Source organism: Sceloporus undulatus, chromosome 1, assembly GCF_019175285.1.
Source record: "Sceloporus undulatus isolate JIND9_A2432 ecotype Alabama chromosome 1, SceUnd_v1.1, whole genome shotgun sequence".
Taxonomy (NCBI): domain Eukaryota; kingdom Metazoa; phylum Chordata; class Lepidosauria; order Squamata; family Phrynosomatidae; genus Sceloporus; species Sceloporus undulatus.
The window spans coordinates 211,289,964-211,311,640 of NC_056522.1; the positions used below are offsets into that span (position 1 = coordinate 211,289,964).

Below are 21,677 nucleotides of genomic sequence, written 5' to 3' on the forward strand. Positions count from 1 at the left end.
ATGTTTTTGTTTTGTTTTTTGCCATCTGGCAGGTCCTCCAGAACCCCCCCCCCCAAGATGGCCTTCTCTCCCACCAAATAAAGAGGATGAACTCCTGAAACTTTCCAGGTGCCCTTTCATATTACACAATGACAGTGATTTCCCTTTAACTACCATGGTTGCATCCTGTGAAACCATGGGGTCTGCAGCTTAGAGAGGGGCATTTAAAATTCATAGCCAGAGACCTCCTCTATTGCCTCTGACCAAACTACAAACTACAGGGTTCCTTCCATGAGATGCAGCCATGGCAACTAAAATGGAATCATAGTGCTAAAATTGTGTACTGTGAATGGGCCCCCGGAGTTGGAGTTACCCAACTGGGGACAGTTACTCTACTTTTAATGCTTGTGCAGAAGAGAGCATTTCAGCAGGTGTTGCTTGTCATGCAACCTGGAAACAAACAAAACCTGCTAAAATTCCCACTTATGCACATCCATTAAAGGTTCAAGAGAGGGCTCTTGTACCTTTAATGGATGTGCCTAAAAGGGAATTTCAGTCTCCCACTGGCTTCAGTTTTCAACATGGCAACCTTACCTAGAGCGGTAATTCAGATTTTAAATAAGTTATTGGGTTATTTGAAACATGCCAGTTTTTCAAAACAAGAGGTGGACTTCTGATCACTCCTGGCCTTCATTTTTGGGGTGTTTTGACTGTCTGTATAGCCCTTAGAGCATCCCAGGCAGAAAATTGGCCTCCAGGCCTGGTGCAATGCCCCACTTTGAGATAGCAGTAGTACTACAATTCCCATTACCCACTGATATGCCTAGGCTGAACCAAAGGTGGAACAATAGAGTTAGAAGAGGAAAAGATGGTTCTAATTGAAAGGAATAAAAAAGGAAGGACTTGGTTAGTGGGAGTCAAGGACAGTGCCGAAGAAGCAATGACAAAGCGGATGGCAGAGCTGAATGGGGCTCACTGATAGTCTGTTGCCCAAGAGCCCACTAAATCCTGAAGTGCTGTGAAGTGGTGTGTGTGTGTGTGTGTGTGTGTGTGTGTATGTAGAGTCTGAGATACACAATCAGTTGCAGTTCAGTGCTGTCTGAGGCTGGATGTACAATTCAGAATTAATGCAGTTTGACACTGCTTTAATTGTCATGACTTCAATACTATGGAATTCTGGGACTCGAAGTTTTGTAATATGTTTAGCCTCCTCTGTCAAAGAGCTCTGGTGCCACAACAAACTGCAAATCCCAGGATTCCAAACCATTGAGCCATGCCAGTTAAAGTGATATCTCAAGAGGTGTTTTAATCTCTTATGGGAATTATCCTGCATAGAAACATGGTTCTTTTTGTTTTGTTTTTAACAGAGAAATACACTTTATTTATTTATTTATTTATTTGCACAGAAGACATGTTCCCTGTGCAGGAATTTTCTAGACAAAACACACGGTTTCTTGCCCAAGGAAAAGAATACCTTGTGTAAAAAATCCATTCTTTTCTTCATAGGAAAAAACCCCACATATATAATTCCCTAGATGACTTTGCAAAGTGCAAAGAATGTTGCTGCCACTCTGAGCACTGGGGAACCCATTATTCTGCCAAGAAGCAAATCAAAATGAATATTCTTTCCATCCCTGTTAGCTTCTGAGCCAGATTGGCTCCCATATGCACCACAAGGTAAGAACACAACAAAAAGGAAGCTTGCAAAATCTGCATGGTTGGGCTGTTGCTTGGTGACACAATAATTATTAAATAATACTAGTACCGTTTCCGATTGAAAGGCCTCCAGCTGTGTTGCTCCTGAGGTCAACTCATTTACTTGGGTTTCTGTGCTGCTGCTGCTTGACATCTTGGCTTGACTTCGGCTCGTCACCTTCTAAGAAGGAATAAAAATAATGCACATGTGTACCGTGGTGGTAAATGAAAAAACAAAGAGACAAAAGCACAATTTTATTGCATTTTTCTTGTAAATGATTTTTCAGAATGCACAATCAAACTGACTGGTATGTACGAGAAGATTATATGTAATAACCTAATTGGCAAGGAGGCAATAAAACCTGAGGGAGGCTTTGCCGTACTGTTGTAGTTTCATTACTATGTGTCTGCAGAAGATTTCCTTTGGTAGTCTCTGTAGTGTAAGATACATATCAAAAGAGGTTGCACACAGTGACCTGGGTTTTAATACAAGCTTTATTGATTTAATCACCAAACTGCTAACTGTGTGACCAGAATTTTTAAGAGAAACTTCCTAAACTTTGGGATGATGAAGAGGCCTCTCATACACATGCTGCTCACATCTTTCATGTGTAGACCTGTAGCTTAGACATCCTAGCAGCTGGGCTTCTGGAAGGGTTACTTTAAGACCCTTTTCTAGGGATGTCACTGAAATATGTGATTAATTTATTCAAGGATGCAAACCAAAGCAACTCACAAACTGACTTCTGCATAGGGCAAGTAGTTGGGTTCTTCTGAAACCAAGCTGGGCAAGAATCCTCCCTCCCATCTGGTGTCTACTTGGCTGCTGTGTTTAGGTGGCTGTGACAAGGTCTCTCTCTCTCTCTCTCTCTCTCTCTCTCTCTCACACACACACACACTTCTCTCCTGCTCTTTCTTCTTATCAGCAGCAAGAGGCAAGGAGGGAAAGAACCATCTCCTTTTCTTCCTTCCCCTTTTGCAACATGTTCACAGTAGCGTTATAGGCTGCTGTCAGACTGCATAATTAATCCATTTTGACACTGCTTTAACTGTCATGGCTCCATCCTGTGGAGTCCTGAGGTTTGTAATTTGTTGTGGCACCAGAGCATTCTAAGAGAGAAAGCTAAATACCTCCCTAAACTACAGATCTCAAAATTCCATAGCACCGAGCCATGAAGTTAAAATGGTGTCAAATGCATTAATTCCACAGTGTAGATGCAGCCCAAGATACTGAGGATGTAGGGAGAGAGAAATTTCCATCCTTGCTATGACCACTGAAAAGAAGTAGGGGAAGAAGGAGAAAGGAGTAGTACTTCTACTACTGGAGAATTAGTAGTTAGTACTGATGCAGCAAGTCCCACGTAAGAAGACTCTCTGGTAGCTGCCTAATCCATGAAGCACTTTTCAAAAACAATGTCAAGTGTTGCTTGAGATTTTATGTTTCCCATCAGAACCAAGCTTTTTTGCAGAAAACACTGGTTTCTACAAATATTTCCTATGCAAAAATAACAACCTAAATCCTACCATAGGCCCTACTAGAGTTGGCCATTGAACCAATGGGATTCACTGAAGTGTTAATTATGTGTTTATTGAGAGGAGGTTTGCTATTATCTTCCTCTGAAGCTGAGAATGTGACTTCCTCATGGTCACCCAGTGTGTTTCTGTGGCCAAGCAGAGAACTGATCCCTGGTGTTCCAGTCCATCATCCAAACCACTGTACCACATTGGGTGTAGCAGTTTAAATTACTTAAATTGCCATGGTTCCATGCTATGCAATCCTGGGATTTATAGTATAGTTGAATAGCAAAATTCTTTGCTGGAGCACTCTACTGCACTCCTCTTGAATTACACTAGAGCTTTATGGTAGAGAAATCCAAGTATTTCAGCAAACTACAAATTCCATAATTCTGTAGGATAAACCCAAGGCAGATAAAATGACATTGAAATGCTATAATGGTATAGTGTTGATAAATTCTTTATCCCTGGGTATAGAACTAAGAATCTGGAGATTGGGGTTTAATTTCCTGCACAGCTATGGAAACTCACTGGGTAACCTTGGGTGCACATAGAAACATTCAGAGATATGGATTGTGCAACTCATATTCTGAAAACTCTGAGTAGAGACAACAAGGTGCAAATTTTGAGAAAGAATACATTCCTTGGTTCAGTATCCCACACATTCACAAATATTTTCATAACAAAAGAGCAAGTGTAAATAGTAAAAAGTAAGGATTCTAATTCTGCCATTATGGCTTGCACTGGTAATAATATAAGTTGAGGCAGACAGAAAGTATCCAGTTCAAACTAGCTGGGTAGCAGCAGGATGAAGAATAGGAAAAATGACTTAGACAGGCTTTTTTTTCATAAAGGTAATTGTGCAAATGCTGTTGTAAAGTGATTTTCACATAAAAATAGTGTGCGGCAGAAAGCAAATGCAGAAAAATCAATGCATGTCCCACAGGTAGGAATGGATGTTAAGAAGTGTTCAAGATCGATTTTTTTTAAACATTCAGGATTCTCTGGAGCAGATCTAAGTTGAAAAGAAATGGAAGTTGAGGAGCCTGAGACGGTGCTGCCAACTGTCATCCCTTGTATGTTATGAGAGAAGCCTTAAATTGCATCAAACTATGTACTTTTCTTATTATGGCTCATTATGTATGCGAGTTACTGTAAAATGACCACTAACAATGTTTAGTAAACATACTGGAATCTTCACCGTGGGATACATGGGACTGTTGTGCTGTAAATGGTTTGAGTGGTGAGAAACATTCCTTTTGAAATATGCTTCTTTCTCAATGATAGCAATAGCAATAGCAAGTAAATTTCGATACCACTTATCAGTGAACTAGTACTCCCTAAGTGGTTTGCAATATGTAAGCCAATTGCCCCCAACAAGCTGGGTACTCATTTTACCGACCTACGAAAGGATGGAAGACTGAGTGGACCTTGGAGCCCTGCCTGGCATTGAACTCACAACCTTGTGACTGCAGTACTTGCATTTAACTACTGTGCCACCAGGGCACCTTAAGGCCCCAACATACAAACTGTGGAACTTGCGACAGGTACTGCTTCCATATGTTTCACCTACAGTTGTTGTTAGTATAAGCTATGTGCTTTGTTGGGTGAGACCTGTCAATTTGGGACAATTTAGAAAAAATATACTCCCTGCTCCTTGACCTTTGCTCCACAAAACAACCTAAGGAAAAACGAAATATTTTTTTAAATGGTGGCGAATTATTGTAAACTTAAATCTGTACAGCAGAAAAAGAGTATATCTCTGGGAAGAAACTCCTGTGAGGTCTCAGCAGATGATGTCCTTGCTGCTTCTCCAGCTGCAAGAAAATTGCTGGATGCATCCATGGTCACATACACCTCTGCTATATGGAAATGGTCATGTTGAGGCAGTACTGTCTGGCTCATGTGGTGAGTTTGGGGTGGCGTTTTGATCACTGAATGGTTAGAACAAATTCTGACCCAAACGACAACCGTAAAAGTGACTTGCAAAGTGGTCTGACGTACACTATTGTAATTCACTAATGGGATGCCAACTGTGATTTTTGTGTAGAAAATGTGACTAGTGGTCAAAAAGTGTGCAGAAGCCCTTGTATTCTGGTCCCAAAGGGAAGAAAGATCTGAAATTGCTCATTCTGGCATGCAATAAGGAAAGAAGCAATAATCCTCCCAAATGTTGGTGTCACATTTCTTTTTGAACAAAAATTGCCAATAAACCCCTCAGCGTATGGGAGGTGTTACCATTTCACTGCTTTTTGGATTATTTGTGGGATTTTTGTTAGGCTCATGGAGACCTGAAAAGGGCGAGTCCACACTGTTAAGACACCCCCAATTCTTTGTAATAGTTGACAGCATCCCTTCAGAAGCTATGGGTGCTATTGACCATTTTGGAGCTAAAAATGGACCTTAAGGTGTTTTTTTTTGGGGGGGGGGGATTAGGGAGTTGCAGGGGATAAAAAATGTAGTGTATCCCATCAAGCTTATGTTTCTCCTGACCATGAGCTGTTGCCCACCCTGATTTAGGCCAATACCCCACTCCTATACTTAGTCATACATACAACAGTGGACCTTACTCCCCAGTAAGCAGGTGCTAAATTGTAGCTTTAGCTATTACACAAACTAATTCCATGTAAAAGATATTAGATTCACAGGTTTTAAGCTTAAAGGAACCATTTCTTTCACTTGATATTCTACCCCAGTCTTCCACAATTTTGCATCCTCCAAATGTGCTACAGCACAACACAATCTTCCCCAGCCATTGGCTATGCTTGCTTGGGATGATGGACTTTATGATTCACCACACTAGAAGGCACCAGTAGTTTTCAATGGCACAAGGGGCTGCCTGTGATCTTGCAAATGCTATGCCTGCTTGGAAATGGGAAATGTGGTTTTCTAAGGTACAAAGGACTGCCTGTGATCTTGCAAATGCTATGCCTGCTTGGAAGTGGGAAATGTAGTTTTCTAAGGCACAAAGGACTGTCTGTGATCTTGCAAATGCTATGCCTGCTTGGGAGTGGGAAATGTAGTTTGCAATGGCACAAGGGTCTGCCTGTGGTCTTGCAAATGCTATGCCTGCTTGGGAGTGGGAAATGTACTTGTAGAATTGGAGGGGGGGTGTTTGGCCAGAAAGAGAAGTACATTTCAGCCTTCTGTCTAGGAATAATGCCAAAATGTCCTCCATTTTGAGCATGCCTAAGAAACATGCATTTATATTAACATTTAAAAAAAATATCAATTTTTTCATGTGTCCTCCATTTTAAAAAATGTGTCCTACATTTGAAAATGTGGCCCTACATTTGTCCTACATTTGTCCCAGTTTGGAGGTCCTGCTTTATGGCAGGGGACAAGTAAATATTGCCTTAATAATACCAAATTTGTTTAGAATAGCAAGAATGAGGAGATATTGAACTAAATAACATAGCAAGGGAAGTTTTTAGCAGATTAGCAAGTGGACATTTTCACTCACTCATTCATGAGCCATATTAACCAAGAGTGTTGTTTCGTTTGCTCGTAGTATCCATCACTCCATCCATCTTATTTTCCTTTATACACCCCTGGTAACAACAAGCTGTCAGTTCTCTGAAGCAAGCCCCCAAGCAGAATGGATGAGCCCTACATTAGTGACCAATGTTGTAATCACATCCCTCAAAGAGATGTGCAGCTAGAGATCTTTGAAGAGAATAATGATCATATTTCTCGGCAGTGACCCAGGTGTACTTCCCTGCTTTTAGTAGCAGTAATCCATTTTCCTGAGCATTCTGTGCTTTTTATGATGAGGCAAATGTCATATCAGTTGATGCTTTTTATTATGGCTTGGTGTCCTCCAGTCCATAAGAATTCTACTTTATCCCCTTCCATGAAGATGTCTGGGTGCTCTTTGAGAGCATTTGTATAAGTGGCAGGTTTTTACAGTATTGGCTGATTGGCTTCCTTGTCCTTCTAAATTAATGTAATGCTTGCACCCAAGATGATTTCCCAGCCAACCCACAATTAGAAGAGGTTCTTTCCCATTTCAAACAAGGCAACAGCATAATCCAATAGCTATAGTGCATTCTTTGGGGGTAAATGTAAAAAGAAAATCAGGATCCTTGTGAGTAATGTCTTGTACTCCTAGACAAGCACACTGTCTCCTCTTGTGCGCTCCCCTGGATTCAGTCCCCAATCTTCTTCGAGTATATGATCCACAGTTCTGTCCACATAGACAGCCACAACTGCTATGTGTCTCAATTTGTAAAGATGGATCTAATCTTGCAAGAAAAGTCTTGTATCAATATGTGGCACTGAAAGGCTCTGGCAATGCATCACACACCTGGGCACATCCACATCCTCCAAGTGTCCCAATTTGTAAGGGACAGTCCTAGTTAATCCTCTGCCATCCCACATTTTGAGCTGCTTTTAAAATGTCCTAGTTTCTATCTCCTACTCCCACCTTTCCCCTTAGTTGATTTTAGTTGCTGCAAACTGAGTTCAATGTCCAAAGGTAGAGCAGGATCTTGTCCCAGTTAGTAGGCTCAAAGCAAACTTTTGCAGCCTATCCTAGCTTGTGTATTTAATACTTTTTGTCATCTTGACCACATTCTGATTTTGGCTGATCACACGTGTCCTGGTTTTCATCTCTGAAATGCTGGAGGATATACACAATATAGTTCTGTGTTCTTCCTTCCCCAGTGGCTTCCGATACTGTGTTGTTCTCTACATTTGTTCTATCTTTCTAATGCATCCCTCACTATAATTTGCTTCTTTACCCTAATCCAAACTTTAGATTTCTTTCTTGTTGCAATTTACTTCTGCTCATATTCAAGTGCTAGTCAGCTATGCTGCCTTTCCCACCTCAGCAGATTTTTTTTGGGGGGGGGGGGGGGGGGGGGGTTGTGCTAAGAAAAAGACATAAAACTTGTGGGAAAACTTGGAAGCATTCTAAATAGAAGATTATTGGTGGTTCATAGACTAAGTGCAAGGGGGACCCATGTGCAGCAAAGCATCAATGGTGTGTGCTTTGTTTTAACTTTTTGTTCTTTTTAATGCTTTTACCTTATACATAATGCATCATTTCAATGTGATTTTAATTGCATTTAAAATTTTGTTGTTCTGGTTTTGGCTGATTCGTTTTGTGAGCTGTCTTGGGTCCCACTCCCAAGACAGGACCCATGAAATGAAATAAATAAAACATCCACTGGAAACACTGTAGTATTCTCATTGATATATCTGATGACTCAGTTTCTCTCTCATACACCTTTTGATTCTTTTCTGGTTTTCTCAGGTCCTTTGTTTGCCTCTAGTTTTCTGCATCTTCTTCGAGGGAATATTTCAATACATAAACCTGCTCTTTCTACTACAGTTATTGCACTGTCTTAGCATCCCTCCAAATAGCTGCTTGCAGATGTGTTGGATTACAAGTCCCATCATCACCACAGGTCCACCCAGCTGGGTATGGTGGGAGTTGTAGAAATGAAATGCATGAGACGAGGAAGGCTGCTGATTGTCCCCCGCCATCGTTACCCTTTTCAGTTTTTAATTTGTGGTGGTAATGATGCAGCTCTCTAGATTTTGTTGGACTGTAACTCCTAGCATTCTTCACCAATGCCTCTGTTGCCCAGGGCTGCTTGGAGGCCTTCCCAGAAAAACTGGAAGGCTTCACTTTTCCCATTCCTGTTTTAATTTTTCTCCATAGGGATTTAAGCCATGACTTGTTTTTTTTTTTTAATTTATGTGGCAAATCTGAAACAAAGCTACAGATTACAACTACGGTCAGCCCTTCATATCCACCAATTCTGCATCAAAGGTTTCAATAATCTACAGCTTGAAAATATATATTTTTAAAAAATCCAGAAAGAAAACCTGGATTTTGCCATTTTATATAAGAGACACCATTTTACTACACTTTTACTACCACAGGTAGGAAAGACTCTAGCCTGAAATCCTAGGGAACAACAGCCAGTTACCTTTGACAGTGCTAAACCAGATGGACCAAAGATCAACCCCCTCAAAGTAGGAGAATTAAAACAAATGCAACTTTTTAGTGGTATTCTTCCCTGTTTTTGTCTTCCTGTTTTCATTCTTTAGAGATGGAAACCTGCAGAAGGGGAAGAAGCTGCATCCACATGTTTTGATGTCCCTAAATAATATAACATTTCATTTTCCATTCTGGCTGATTAATAATAATAATAATAATAATAATAATAATAATAATAATAATAAATATTTATTTATATCCTGCCTCTTCCGCTTTGAGGATCGAGGCGGGTAACAGCAGCATTAATACAGTATACAGCGTGCCCGTGTCATACGCGGGTGCGCCTTACGCGGCTTGAGCATACGCGCTCAAGCCGCAGGGCGCGCGCGGGGCAGAAGGGGCAGCGCGTCCTATTCAATTGAATGGGCGCGCGTGCCCGTTGCGCCCCACACGCCGCTGTGCCGCCGTGCACGAGCCCCATTGTTTACAATGGGGCTTGAGCATAGGCAGAATTTGCCTTACGTGGAGGGATCCGGAACGGATCCCCTCGTAAGGCGAGGGCCCACTGTACAACAATAAAAACAACATTTGGGCTTTTATTGATTGATTGAGGGGTTGCATTTGTTTTCAGAACTTTCAGCCAGTTTGGGGGAAAACCACCCTTAAATCTACCTAAAATATTTTAATGGCGGGCTTTGAGGAGGCATCAGAGATTGTTCTTAGGGTTCCCAGGAGCTGCATAACACCCATAGGAAGTTATTTGCTGATTTCTGCTTTAGAGGACTGTTCTGATCTTTTGTCCTCAGCAAAAAGTACTATTACTGCTATTGATCCTCTTTTTTTAAATAGCTTGTCACAGCTCACTTAACTTCGCTTCTTCAATTTTTTTCATCTCTCATTGGTTTCTAATGGCTTTTCGTCTCAACTTCAAATCTAATTTCTCATTTGAAAAGCAAAAGCAAACTGAACTATACTTGATTCCTCTTCATTGTTTTTTTGGTTCTTAATTACTTGAACAATTTGTTTTCTCACAGCATTTGGATGTTCTTTAATGTAATGCTCTTTTTGATTTCCATGCTTACCACCAAACCAATGAACTTTTCTTCCTTGACTAATTTATCTGAGCATCAGTGTTCTCTTAATCTCTTTTTGAACTGTCCTAGCTTGTTAATCATCCTCTTTTTCTGTTTTCTTTGGATGTTCCCTAGTTGTTTTTGCCACGGTGGTGATGGCTCCTTTTGCATCTGGTTTTCCTTGGATCTTTGTAACTGCAAATTGTGTTTCTGTAAATCAGGATTTCCAAAGATTCTCTTTCAGATTCGTGGCTTCTTTTCTTTTCTTTTTTAATCTTCATGCTTTAGGTCCTCTCATTCAGACTTCTTCTGTTAACAATAATTTCTGATGATGATACTCTTTTCTTTTGCTATAGCTGATCAAGCCTACTTTTATTGCTCTGTCCTTTTTCCTTTTTGCCACTTCCTCGTGGCTGTATACTCACCCTTTGAATTTAAATCTTCAAATAGAAAACAGTATATTATTTGTCTGCTGTGTCTTCTCTTTCTGTTTTTCCCCTGTTTCTTTGATTATTTTTTCTCCTCTTCAAATTAGGGATCTCGGGGCTACATTCTTGTTCTCTCTTTTCTTCACAGATTTCACCATCAGCTGGCTCTTGTCGTTTTCAGTGGCCAGTTAGTTGACTCCAATGCACTCCTAGCTGGTTTTTCCATAAAGCCTTTGTTTCTCTATTGCATTCCATCACCTGCTTTATTTTCCCTATAGAAATATGATAATTCTCTGTCTTTGATTTCTCTTTAATGCTTACCTTTTCTCTTTCACATTCAATTCAAGATTCTGTTTCTAACCATCAAATGTATTCATTCCCAGCATATATTCATCTCTGATTTTTCTACAGTCTCAGTTTCATTACTGTGTTTCCTCCTTTTTCTCCACACCTCTATTCCCTTTTCTTTTCCACTTCTTAACTAGGGAACTGTTTATTAAATGCTATTTAATTGCTTCTCACTTCTTTATTTTTAAAATGCTGCAATTCTGTACTCTCTTTACCTATGAGTACAGTGAACCTAGTAGGTCTTGGTTTTGTGAAGACATATATAGGATTGCACTGCAATTCTTGTTTATTTCAGCTAGATTATCTTTTTAGTAACTGCTTTTAACGATTTTTCTATATAGCCTGGATATGACTTTTTATGGAGAGTGAGACCACTGGGAAAGACTTATATTTTTTTATCCTTTTTATAGAGAATTTGTAGAAAAACTGCTCTTCTGAACTAACAGCTCCCAGAATGTCACAGGCAACATGGCCACAGGCTATGCTATCTAGGGTATGTGTTTGAGAGTTGAACTCCAAAAAGTAACATTACTTTCATATACACTGGTGCCTCGGGATACGAAATGATCGGGTTACGAGATTTCCGGGATACGAAAAAGTTGGATTGGCAAAAACTGTTTCGGGTTACGAAATATTTTTCGGGTTACGAAATTCATTTCGGCGCGAAATTCAAATGCTGCATAGGCTTTCCAGTGCTAACGGAAATTTTCGGGTTACGAAATTTTCGGGTTACGAAAGGAATGGCGGAACGAATTAATTTCGTAACCCGAGGCACCAGTGTACATTTCTCTGAGGTATAGTATGAGATTCTAATATGAAGCTCAAATTTCACATACAGTAGGCCCTCCATATACACAGATTTTTTTATCCACAGATTCAATCATCCATGGACTGAAAATATTTCAAAAAATATACATTCCAACAAGCAAGCCTTGACTTTGCCATTTTATATAAGGGACACCATTTTACTATGTCATTGTATTTAATGGACTTGAGCATCCACAGATTTTGGTATCCATGGTGGGTCCTGAAGCCAAACCCCAGCGGCTATCAAGGGCTCACTGTACTAGCTTACTTTAAAATATACTGCTTCACAAACAATAAATGTAGGCTAACATGTCAGTAATTATTTTAGTTTGCATAGCCAAACACATAATACAAAGGGATGACTTTTGTGTGAATATCTGATTTTTACTGTCACGTCAACATCATCACACTATGGTTTAAACTGACAGATGTTGACTTGCTCAAACCAAGTAACTTGTCTACTTGCTACTAAGGATGCAATTCTTTGCTAATTTTCGTCTAGAATGGAGCAATGAATAATCTGCACAATTTTCTTCCTGCTGAATATTTTTTGAGAACTATTCACAATTTGGACTCATTGTGCACAGAATTCACATTTGTCTTCTTCAGAAATAATGTTTATCACAGGAAACAGAATCTTTTGCACAGAAGATAATGTTTATTTATAGAAAACACTTTTTCTTCTGCAGACAATTTTTTTCTGTGTAAAACAACTACAGGCAAACTTTGTATAGAATATGTTCCCAAATACAGTATTTTCTCTGCAGAAAATAATATTTCTGTTTGAAATATTATTTTCTGCAGAGAAGATGCTGTTTCTACTGCAGAAGATGCTGTTTTCTGCACAGAATAGCCATGTGCAAGGCTCCCAAACTGTGATGATTCTCATCAGGCCAGGTTTCTTCTCAACAGGATTTCTTGACAACTGAGAAGCATATTTTTCAATTAATTTATGAATATTTTTAAATATTCTTTCCACCCTTACTTGCTCCATGAAGATTTCATTTTAACTGGCCATATAAAGCAAACTTGCCCTATATGTTTGGTGTCCATTTGGTTTAATGCTTGTTGACACTCATACTTGCAATTCTAGTTCAGCACGAACTTGGAACAGCAGAATACTCTGCTGCATGTACAGACTATCTCAAAGAATGTATCTCCCAACACAAGGACTGCAAGGGTCCTAGGATATAAAGGGGAATGCAATGACAAGAGTCAGCATCACAGACTCACTGGTGAGGACACGAGAGAGAGCCTTAGAGCGATGCCAGGCTGGACCTCACCCTGCCAGCAGACAAAGGTGTTTTTTTATCTAAGCTGGCTTTTTATATATAATCGTCAGAGTGGCTTTTATACAGAGTGTGTGTTCTAGTTATGTTTTTTTAACTTTTGTATGTTTTATGTAATTGTATACTGTTTTTAGCTAAATGATTTTAATTGTTTGTAAAAAAAATTGTAATTTTTTTCAAAAATGATTTTATCTGTGAGATTGCTTTGGGCTCCTTTTGGGAGAAAGGTGGCACTGTAATGAAATAAATGAGCAAATGAATAAATAAACAAATGTCAACACAGGTGGTGCCTTCTACAAGTTCAATGTTTAAAAGGAATCTAGCTCAACCTTCTATTTTAAAAAAAACCTATGCATACTGTATTGAATACTGACTCTAGATTTGAAGGCCAAACTAAGATTCCACAGTCAAATTAAGGATGAGCATCCTTATTACTATTAAATCTCCAAATCTAGTTTGAGATTGGGCAAGTGATAGACCTTATGTTTAAATTTTCTTGAGTGGCTTAAACAACTGAGAGGGGAGGGGGAAGCATCACATTGATTAAAAGAAACTGAATTATTTCTTGTGGCAGCATGGCAGGATACAGATTCCCGTAAAAGCTGTTAGAAGCCTGTGGACACAAAGCCTTAACTCATGCATTTTCAGAAAGGGAAATAGCATCACACGATTCAGTGAGACTTTGCTGGAGGCTACTTTCTTTGCATGTGTCATAGGTACCTCAAGGGATATGGCCAGCACATGTATTTCAAATCTACACTTATTTTTAGCCTTGGGTCTATTCCAAATGAATCAAATGCACAAGGGATAAGTACCCATTGAGACTGCACCTAGGAAAAGTGTGGGACATTACTGCTAAATAATGTTAAATCACACAGTGGGCACTTATTTTTCATGATGAGTGTGTATTATTTATGATTTTGTACCAAACCACAGAGAAAGCTCCTTCAGATATATAAAAAGAGCACAGGTAAAAATGGAAAAGAAGAAATGACATCTACAAGAGTTATCAGCTCTCGATAAAATATGCATTTTGATGGTGTAAAGGAGCAGTTGCTGAAGAGTGCCCTCTCACCTTTGCAGCCCTATCCATATTCTTTGATTAATTTCTTGGAATTAATGTCTCCTCCTATCATACAAGCCATTGTACTCCTTATTACCATGTATGGATGTGAGAACTGGACAGTTAAGAAAGCAAATAAGAAGAAAATCAATTTGTTTGAGAAATGATACTGGAGAAGAGTGGTGAGGATACTGTGGACAGCCCAAAAGACAAACAAATGGATCCCAGAACAGATTAAGCTGGAAATCTCCATAGAAGCCAAGGTGATTAAGTTGAGGGTGTTATAATCTGGCCAAATCACAAGAAGGCATGACTCACTGGAAAATACAATAATGCTAGGAAAGGTGGAGGACGTAGAAAGAGAGGAAGACTGCATGTTAGATAAATGGACTATATTCAGGAGGTCATGGATATGAATTTACAGGACCTAAGCAGAGCTGTGGAGGACAGAGAATCTTGAAAATGTCTCATCCACAGGGTTGCCATGAGTTGGGATCAACTTGAAGGCAACAACATAGGTGATACTGGACTGCAACTTCCAGCATCCCTAGCCATTGGGGAGGGAAATAGATACAGTCCAACACCTGAAGTGTAAATATATCCCACCCCTGTTTTTCTGCATGGGATGTGAGAGCTGCCCAATACAATATAGTACAAACCCTAACTTTCTTCTTGTTCAGACTGAAAAGAGGCTTTTGTCCAATTAATAATTTAACCTAGGCATTATGCCATTCTTAATTGGATTTTCAAATACATCATGAAGCAGAAATCAGCTTACCTACAACAGGTTTTTAAAAAGCCAGAGCAAACAGACCTTTAGGCATCTGGTCTCTCCGTGTGCTGGCTTTATATGAATAAATCCTATTAACAGTAATGTGTGCTACAGGGCTAAAAACCACACCACTATCATAGTCTTTTGGGATAAAAGGGGATTCCAAACATGGGAGTCTTTCACAGAGAAAATGGAGATGATCTGTTCAGGATTAATAGAATAAAGCAGAGCACAAAGACACAAAAGGCCTAGATTGAACTATGCAGTGTGTTTCTGGTGTATATGGACAAAACACACACATAGTTGAAAGGGACTTCCTTCCAGGGAGGTGTGCCTAAGATTGCATTTTAAACAGAGTTTGGAAGCATCTAAGCAGAAATAACTTGGGACACTATTCTACATAAGATACTGAGTTAAGTATGTTTAAGTAACTTCTCTTGGCTTGAGCCCCTCATACCTAATGGAAATGTCATTCCCCATGCTTCATTGTTTCCTTTGTGTCTAGGGGTGGGTGGGCCAAAAGAGGTTACTTAGTTAAATATGTTGTTGTGTGCCTTCAAGTCATTTACAGACCCTATCACAGAGTTTTCTGGGGCTGAGAGAGTGTGACTTGCCCAAGGTCACCCAGTGGTCTTCCATGGCTGAGCGGGAAATTGAAATAAAAAAAACCCAACAACTCTGGTCTCTAGAGTCCTAGTCCTATGCTCAAACTACTACACCAAGCTGGCTCTAGTTAGATATACTTAGCTAGTGTACTTCATTAAGTATGCTGTAGAATATTTTTCTTGTTACTTACAATTAATTTCCCTGGGAAAGTAGCATTATCATTGTAACTTAAGAAGTGGGTAAACATCACTTTTTCGTGTTGTAAGTGTAACTTTTAGTTATTTGCACAATCTGTAACTGTGCAAGTAACTCACTAATTAACTCACTATTCAGGCTCACTAAATGATGGAGGAAGAAGGTTGTAGGCTTCAAGTGCCGCCTTCTGCTGTACCTCATGCTTCTACCTTGTGCTCTGTTGTGGGTGTTCAGGCAAGAACAAGGTAGAGGGAGAGGAGAGTGTGCTTTGTGTCACACACCAACCATTTGAAGGATTTCATTTTTTAAAAAGAATGAAATAAAATGTAAACATTTCAATTTCTTTTGAGAAATGGGAATGCTAAGAGCTACTTTTGCAAACGACAATGGTAACGACCTCCTTTTGGAGCCTTGGGATAATAACTAACTGCTTTTAAAAAGTAACATTCCTAAAATCTGATTTCAACACTTCTTTATATACAGTTGCAGCGAACTAGACTGAGCAATATTTTACTCAGCTGTTGCCGCTTATTGTTTAGTGAGACTCGGCCGGGCCCTTTACTATGTTGTAAACCGCCGTGATTGAAGGAACGGTGGTATATAAATAAAGTCTCATTCATTCTCATTCATTCATACTACAAGAACAATTTAAAAGTACTATTGACAGTTATTTCAGATCACCTTTAGAACTTATAGCACAGTCAGAACAGAAGTCCAACCTCCACAACCCCCCAAAAAGTGAATTGTGATGACATATGTCCAATCTATGCCATCATAATTTACCAACAGGGTTCCAGCTCATATTTTATATATCCTTTTCCTTTTAATATATTTAAGCACAGATCTTAACATGGAACTTGCTTTTTCTTACTCACGTATGCCAGGAAACATCCGTCTCTATAAGGGTAAACTATTTCCCACTAGACCATGTATGAAAGGATCTAAATCACAATTCCCAATATGAAAACCCACGATTTCATCAACATGTACCTCCAGCATGAGACGCAAAACAATTTCTGGTTATGCTTTTAATTATTTATAGCTTCCTCTTCACTACTAGAGAAAAATTCTGCCTTTGGATATAGTATTCTCTATTTATGTAAATAAAATCTGCTCACGTTGACACCCAAAGGTAACTTACTGTTTTACTGTGGACTTAATAGCTGAATGGCATAATTGACAGTGACCTTGTCAATGGGTGACCTTGATTAAATACACTGAGATCATAGAAGTCTATTTATTGGTGCTCAGGGGTTGCACAGACTAACATCACATTTGCTTGTTTCACAGATGAGCACGGAATGTTAGAGTAAATGGGATTGTTTATCAAATCATTGCTTTTTCTTTTTAAAGAATGAACGGCAGAACATAGACAGTGCAGTGAGTTTCATTATATCATCCCTTCCATATTCCAAAAATCATTAACTTGGCTGCAAAAGTATTTTTTATGATATATGATAATGAAGTAATAAAATCCATAAACCTCTTATCTAAACCAACATTTGGAGGCTGCCTTCATACAGCTTTGTTTAGCATCTGGGTTCTTCTGTGACATTTTTGATCTGTTTAGAGAAGCTGATTAAATTTGAACACAAAGAAAACAGGAAACTCTTTCCCAATGAGAACAGCTTAGCATAGCTTGAAGAAAAATATATGCAAAACATTTGCAGATAGTTTACAATGAATTATCATCCCAAAGATATTGCTTAGGTTTCCGTATATTTTAGCTATAGATCAGTTATAAGTTTGCATCACTCTTCTCCAATGAGAGTTTTGATTGATGTTTGGGTTGCTGCTGCTGTTTATCTTGGGATAACACTAGGCCTATAGATTGGAACATTTCTACCATCCTTGCACATCTAGGAAAACACCCTATCAGAAAAGATGTTCGTATTCATTCAAAGAAAAGGGAGACACTCTCATAGTAACTCCATTCACATCCTCTGTCAGAGATAAATGCAGGGAATGAAGTTCTAAAATTATGCTTGTGTCTAATAATGCAGGAGTGACTCACAGAAGGGCTTCCAGATTAGTAGAAAACATGATCATAGAACCATAGAATCATAGAACCACAGAGATGGAAGAGACCACAAGGGCCATCCAGTCCAATCTAGAAAGCAATGAGAGAAATCAACTGTTCAGCCAAACCAAGAGCACTACTCTATATGAGAACTACTCAGAAGTTCACTGCAGGTTGAGTCTCCTTTATCTAAAATGCTTGGCACCAGAATTGTTTTAGATTTGTTTAGTTTTTTTGTTTTTAGAGTTTGAAATATTTGCACATAAATAATGAGATCTCTTGGAGATGGGACCCAAACCTAAACAGGAAATTCATGTTTTACAGTCAGCCCTCCATATCCATGGATTTTTTTTTATCCTCGGATTCAAGCATCCACGCCTTGAAAATATTCCCCTAAAATATAAATTCCAAATAGCAAACCTTGATTTTGCTATTTTATACAAGGGACAGCATTTTCCTAACCATAGTATTTAATGGGACTTCAGCATCCATGGATTTTAGTATCCACGGTGGGTCCTGGAACCAAACCCCAGCGGTTAATAAGGGCCAACTGTATACACCTTCTACACATAGCCTGTAGGTAATTCTACACATTATATTTTTATTAATTTTGTGCACAAAACAAAGTTTGTGTACACTCGACCATCAGAAAGCAAAGATGTCACTATCTCTGCCAGCCTTGCAGATAATTTATGATTTTGGAATATTTTAGATTTTGGAATTTCAGATAGGGGAGACTCAACCTGTGTTATGCTTCCTACTAATCCTTACTGATGATGCCAATTATTATTCTATGGCTTCTTAAAATTACCTGTACAGACTTGTGCTGATATTGGTACTGAGCACTCTGAGTTGAGCTTGCTTCTCCCTTCTCAAATTGGTTCTTCACACTTGCTAAGCCTCCTGGTATCCTGTAAGCCTCTGCCTCCTCAACAGCCTGGATGGAAAAACAAAGCAAACACTTCTATTCAATGTAGTAATTAATATTTTTTTGGGGGAAATCAAACAGCTTTGAGTGTTTGTATATGAAATAATCTTTAATTACAACATTTTTATGGGATTCAAACACTTTGGAAAGGACTTGTCTGCCAAGATATCCTATATACGTCTACTGAAAATGAGGATATAAATAAAATAGACTGGATAGAAAAACTTATGAGTTTGGCCACAGTAGACAAGTTAACAAACTTACTAAAAGAGAACTCTATAGATATTTATGTGAAAAAACTGGCACCGCTTTATAGACTATGTAGGGAAGGAAAAAGGGGACATTGTAAATACAGTTTGATATATAGAAAAGAAACCTTTTTGGTATTAAATACTGTCATATAAGGAAATAATTTGACTATAGGGAAAGATAGTTATTATGATAGAAATAATGTAGAGAGGAGAAACAATAAATATTAATTAATTTACCGCAGTCAGCGAAAAGCGTAAGGTCATATTAAATGAGTAATGGGGTAAGGATAAGGTTTTGTGTAATTGTTGTGTGCATGTTTCTGTTTTGTTTATTGTATATTGTTATTTATTTTGTTTATGTGTATATTATTTGTTTTACTGTTTGGTTTTGGTCTGCAATTGGATTTTGTTTGTTTGTTTGAAAAACATGTTCATTGGATCTTATTTCAGTGGGTTAGTGGATATACGGTTGCAACCTTACACAACTATGTATTCATTTTCTACAAATCACTACAAATTCTGCTACTTCATTCTCTAAGGTTTGGTTTTTAATTTTACAGAAGACAGCAAAAACATTTTAAATATTAAAATTGCTTGGAAGAAAAGATGCAAAACAGTCAATATGTAACGCTCAAAAATGTTGGTTTTTAGGTGGGAAAACATGTCTTGGTTCATACGCAAAAAACATTTTGGTACCTCATGGGTCAATATTGTTTATTAAATTCAAGCACCAGTTCATTCAAATATATTCCTTAATAAGTCATGCCAAAGTTATAGAGCAAACCCATTATGAGACTGTCAGCAAAATGCTTAAAATAGGAATAGGCAATACATTATCAAGATTCATACACAGAAGCCCACTGTGGTATTATTACCTCATTGATTTAAAAGATGAAAGGCATAGTCACAATATACAACCTTTAAGAATCTCCTAATCCAACTCTTCTTCAGCACCATTAGCTACTTTATACCATCAGGTGTTTTGCTCTAATACAGCTATGGATTAATCTTCCCCCCTCTCTCTTTCAGAACCATCATGGAAACTCTCAGAGGCCTCCTCCATAATGCTAAGGATTAGCAGAAGCAGAGAGACTGCATTTTGTGCTTGGGAAGAAGTATATTCAGATACTAACACAGGGATCCATAAAGTGGGTTAAAAGCCAAGGCTCAGTGACAAATTGGGATTGTGGCATGACTATAAAAGCCTCACTTTGGCTCTTAGCTATCCACAGTGCATTTGGAAGCTACTTACCCCTGACAAACACAATAATGACTATTCATCACTACTTACGTTTCCCCCATTACCTATTAATCTTCTTCCGCTTCCCTCAACTGGTATGGGATGCTGTTGCTTCTAACACCATATAAATCTAAGGTGGGCAAATCTGCAGCTGTCCTGTTAGACTATAACTCGTGTTATCCTTCAACAGTGGCCATATAACTATGGATGATGGGTGCTGCAGTTAAATAGCGTCTGATAGTTGCCCCCTGTTGCTCTAAGAGGAACAGGGAGGATAGGAAGTGGCTAGTGGTTCTCAGTTCTGTCCCTTGAGTTTTAGTCCTCCTCTGACTACACCAAAAACTTGTATTTTCTTGCCTGCTTCCATTTGCCCTTCATTGTTTCATCTCTTGGACTGTTGCTGTCTAGTTGTGGAAGACTCAGCCACTACTAAATAGTACAAGGAAGAGGAGAGGTGCAACATGAATAAAAAGAGGGGGCCATGCAGCCTAGGAATGCATTCTGTCCCTTCTTTAGCAGCAAGTTTTGAGTTCCTACTACAGCAGGACAGAAGAATCAAAAATATATTTTTAAAAAAATTGTTTAAAAATTGAAAACCTTTGAGAAGGAAAATCCTGGAGCGATGAGAGTAATTGTGCTTTGGAGCTTACTCTGTGCACATGAGGCAGAATTTTCTGAGCAAAAATAATATTCTGCAAAGAAAATGCTGGCTTCTGCACACACGCACATGCACACAAAACCCACAGTACAAAAATTGCATCAAATAAGTCCTGAACTGCAAATGACCTTTGAAAACTATGCAGCAGGAAAAACTTGTGGCAGAATGAACATTGCTAAAATTATTATTATTTGTTGTTAATTGCCCCCAAGTCAACTCCAGTTCCTGGGAACTCTGTGCATGAGATATCTGTCCTCCCTTGTTCTGTTTGGGTCCTGCAAATTCATATGCATGTCCTCCCTGATTGAGTCCATCCATGTAGCATGTGGCCTTCCTCTCTCTTTTTTTTGCCCTTCACCTTTCCTCGCATTATTTTCTTTTCTAATGAGCCATGTTTTCTCATCAGAAACAAAATGATTAGCAAATCACGGCACTCTTAGTCCCCAAATCATGGTTTCTTTCTACATCAAAATCTATGGTAACTCTACTGTAGAATGGGAATATGTACTGTTGTCTTGTAGTATTTAAGCCACTAGCATGATAAATAGAGGATAGATACAGCATTAACACTCATAACACTACTGATACTTGAAGAGGCCTGAAGGAAAATAGGTGAGGAGGTGGAACCATTAGGTAGTAGCTATATTATAAATGTTCTGGCTGGGCCTTGCCAAGGTGCACATTTCCCACAATGGTAAAACCAGAAAGTGCTTACTATGAAGCTGCTAGTTAAAAACACCCACTGCAAAGTGAACCTTGTAAGAGACACACTCCCAGCTCACCACCAGCTCAGGAAAGGATTGGATGAGTGGACACAACCCATAGATTACTGTCTCCCTTATCCAGTATCCACAAACAGG

General features: G+C 38.9%; 1 protein-coding gene across 2 annotated transcripts in view; it reads right to left on the reverse strand.

Moving 5' to 3' along the window:
- Positions 1-21,677, reverse strand: part of XIRP2 (xin actin binding repeat containing 2) — a 96,698-nt gene that overhangs the window by 17,755 nt on the left and 57,266 nt on the right. For both annotated transcript variants that reach the window (XM_042473029.1, XM_042473020.1), the window contains exons 3-4: positions 18,552-18,677; positions 1,745-1,855 (exon numbers count right to left, since the gene is read on the reverse strand). In XM_042473029.1, coding sequence (XP_042328963.1) covers positions 1,745-1,855; positions 18,552-18,677 — 237 coding nt within the window. The remainder of the gene's footprint in view (positions 1-1,744; positions 1,856-18,551; positions 18,678-21,677) is intronic.